General features: G+C 40.2%; 1 protein-coding gene across 1 annotated transcript in view; it reads left to right on the top strand.

Moving 5' to 3' along the window:
* Nucleotides 1-152: 152 nt before the first annotated feature.
* The window catches only part of LOC102378994 (partitioning defective 3 homolog B-like), a 462,493-nt gene continuing 459,015 nt past the window's right edge, over nt 153-3,630 (top strand). Inside the window, exons 1-2 of the mRNA XM_025192649.1 lie at nt 153-182; nt 1,789-1,890. Coding sequence (XP_025048434.1) covers nt 153-182; nt 1,789-1,890 — 132 coding nt within the window. The remainder of the gene's footprint in view (nt 183-1,788; nt 1,891-3,630) is intronic.

Below are 3,630 nucleotides of genomic sequence, written 5' to 3'. Positions count from 1 at the left end.
TGTTTTCGCCCCTGCCCCCCCCCCCCCCCCCCAGCCTCTGGTCTCTCCTGCCCCTTCCTGCCTCTGCTGTCTTCCACTTACCCCTAGCCTTTGCTTCATGCTGGCAGGCTCCATTCCTGTTCTAGCCTGGAGCACTGAGCACAGCTGCAGCCATGCACAAAGCCTACTGGCGTGAAGCAAAGGTAAGAAGGGGAGGAACAGGGGCAGGCAGAGGAGCAGAGGCTTTGTGGTGGGAGGAAGATAGGGTGCAGAGGTGGTAGGCATGGGGGTGCAGGCAACAGTTGCAGCTATAGCTGCAATTTGGGGTAGGGGCTGGAGCCTGTGTTCAGGGACCTAGTAGTCTACAGACATAGATGAGGAGTGGAGGAAAAGGATGCAGCATAGTTGGCAAGTATTATGTTGGTTTAACTTTTCTTGTTTTGTTTTTTTTCTAGTTTTGTCTCAAGTGTTAAGGTAATGGGATAAGGTGAGAAGGAAAGGCTGTTAAAGGGAGCAAAAAATGTGGGAGGCAAGACTAGAAGAGCAAGCAATATATAGAAGAGGGTGATTGAGATTAGGAACACAGGGCCTATATTCCAACATCATTTCATGTTTGCGCTCTCTCCCTCAATCAGTGACCAGTTTAAGTTGGAAGTCTGACATTATAACCATGCAACATGATGCAAGAGTGCAGGGAAAGTCCCAGTTGAACTTTCCGTCCTCAGCTCTGTGCTGTTGCTCCTCAGCCTATTGTAGTCAGGGAATTTCTGTGGGTGCTGATTTCATCTATCAGTAATGGCATTTTCTTTAACCTTCCCTTCAACTTTTAGAATTGTCCCCTGTACTGAATATCTGAACTATTTTTTTTTCATATAGACTGGCATGAATTAAGTATATAATGGTATTCTTTGTTTTTTGCTATAATTCAAAGGCATTAACAGTTCTCTTTTCATCTACATCTTTTATGTAGTTTAAGCATGTTGTCATTTAAAAAAAATTTTTAGCTTGCTACAGAAAGGATGAGCAAGTCAGCATAATATTTGCCAACATTATTGATCACTAACTGCTGATTCAGTGTTCTGTCATAGAGTTGTATGTTTATGGCCTTTCTTGATTTAAAGTGGACTGGAGTTGTCCTTTTGCTGTGAGGGAAGAAGGGTTAAGTCTTCTATTAAAAGGGAGTAGTTAGGTTTAAGGATATGAGGAATGCAGTATCTTTAGAGGTCTGAAACTTGTTTCCTACTGTATCTTGCTGAGTTGCACAGATAACTCAAGCTCCTTGATTGGGAATACTATTTTGTACAGTTTACCTCTAGAGATCCATGTATCAACTCTCTTTTTGGGAGATAGATATTACCTTCATATGCAGGAAATACTCCAGGAGGGGGGGGGCATAATTTAAAAAACAAAGCAAAAAAAAACCCCTCATAAGTTTGTAAGACAGTAAATCCTCTTTTAAAATCAAGTGAAACACCTTGATTTATCTACTTTTTTCCATATATAACCGTAATCTGGCCTTGTTTATATTGGGTAAACAAAGAATTAAAGTGTATAACAGAGCAAGGCTTAGGATCATGTTGCTCAATATATTATGGTAGAAAGAGTATTTTTTTTTTCCTGAAGAAACATCTACCGATATTATTAAACTATTTTCAGGTGAAGAATTTGATCAAATATAGATTCTCTTTTGTTCTTCTCTTTAGTAAAGAAGAGGGAAGTAAAACATAGACTAGTCTAATGGAATATTTGTTTTGATCAAACTAGCAATTTTTTAAAAAGCTTGACAGTGTCTCTTTCCCCTCTCCCTAGGACCCTGCTTACTGGGTGAATATTCACCACCTGGAGTATACAGATGGAGGGATCCTGGACCCTGATGATGTGCTGGCAGATGTTGTGGAAGACAAAGATAAGGTAGATGAAAAGCATGCATGTTGGTAACCAGGGGAGTTTAAATTCCAATATTATATTTACTTTTCTGTGTACATCAAATAACAGCATGTACTTGAGGAACAAACGTGATGTAGCAGTTTGGTACATTTTCAAATTGAGCATATCTACCTCAAAGTGCTACAGTTACTGTTTTCATTCAGTTGTATTGCAACAGCAAGAAGTGAAACAAAAGGAGTTGAAGTAGTCTTGTAAGTTTTTGATACTTGATTTAAAATGACCCTTTCAGTCAAAGTTTCTATCAAACTCAGATGCTTTTTGGTAAAGGAGAGAGATGCAATTAAATACAACGTTCAACTTTATGCCATTAATACTGTTTCTAAACTTTAATGTTTCGGGATGAACACACAAGGAGCTTCTTTCTTTTGAGTTTCACAAAAAATCAATGTGCTCTGCAAGAGAACTGAAAGTCTGTGTGGGCCACTTGAGTACGTCTCTCATGGGAATTCCCAAAGCCACGGGTCTCTACCTGGGAATTCCTGAGCGGAGGGGTCATGTAGCTGCATAGAAATACCAGACATGTTGCTTAGTGATTTGGACAGACAAGCTTCAATTGGATGAATTGACGGATAAATTATTTGCAGTTTATAGTGCATAGTACAGTTCATAATTTCACTATATTGTATACATAAAATCTAAAATCCTGAATGTATTAAAGTATGCTTGAAAAAAACTAAAAATGTTGGTTTTTATTGTCCATTTAAGGAAACTTCTCATATTAAAGAAATAGCCTTTTTGCCACTACTAGCACTGATGATGAAAGAATGATCCATAGGTTGCAAACTAATTTGTACAAATATAAATGAGGGATTCCTGTTTATTAGATGGAAATTGTTTCTTTGCACTTAGATTTGACTTGCTGCCTCTAATGATTGTCAGTTCAAAATGTTAGATTCCTTTATAATACTAAATATTTTAACAAATGCTAAAAAAAACTATACATTTTAAAAGTCTAATTATATGGGGAGTGGTAGTGAGGACTTTGGAGCATTTCATTCCAGATTAGTTGTATTTCACTGAATTAGCAATTGCAAGAAAATAGTCCATTGTATGCATTTAAAGTAGCCATCTAATGAAGTTTATAGTCTCTAAATGTTTTCCATTGTTGTGAGAGTATGTGAGGTTGCCACTGAGATCATGTTAGGCCACCTTACAGTAAAACTGAAATAGTGGTTCATATATTTAAGTTTAATGTAGGCATGTTAATGGTACTATTTTGGATAACAATCCACAATTGGTGCATTTTACTAGGGGTGTGCGAAACGGGCCATATTCGATTTGGATTTGGCCCAAATCGGGAACAGTTATTTGACTGGTTGATTTGATTCACTGTCCTGATTCGATTTGGCTGAATCCAGATCTGAAGATTTGGTGCCGACCAATTCGGAGAATCGGCGATTTGGATATAGACACAGCTTTCAGGTTTTTTTTCTGCATACCTCGAGGTACCAGGCACGGCTTGTGAACACTGTGATGGTGGGGCAGATGTAGCATCCCTTCTGGTCTACTTCTGGGTCTGGTGGGGGGGGGGGTGCGCCCCCCCCCCCCCCCCCCCCAATGTGCTCAGTGGGGAACTTGGAAGTGGACCAGAAGTACTTCCAGTCCGCTTCCGGTTCTGCCGCCAAGGACACAGGCGAGCCCCCCCTGCACTCCCTCAGCTTGGTGATAGGCTGCCGGGGAACCCCCGGTGCCCACCCCAGACCC

This window comes from Alligator sinensis, unplaced genomic scaffold (genome assembly GCF_000455745.1).
Source record: "Alligator sinensis unplaced genomic scaffold, ASM45574v1 scaffold755_1, whole genome shotgun sequence".
Classification (NCBI taxonomy): Eukaryota; Metazoa; Chordata; order Crocodylia; family Alligatoridae; genus Alligator; species Alligator sinensis.
The sequence above is the reverse complement of the archived record's forward strand: the minus strand, read 5'-3'. Positions and strand labels throughout refer to the sequence as shown.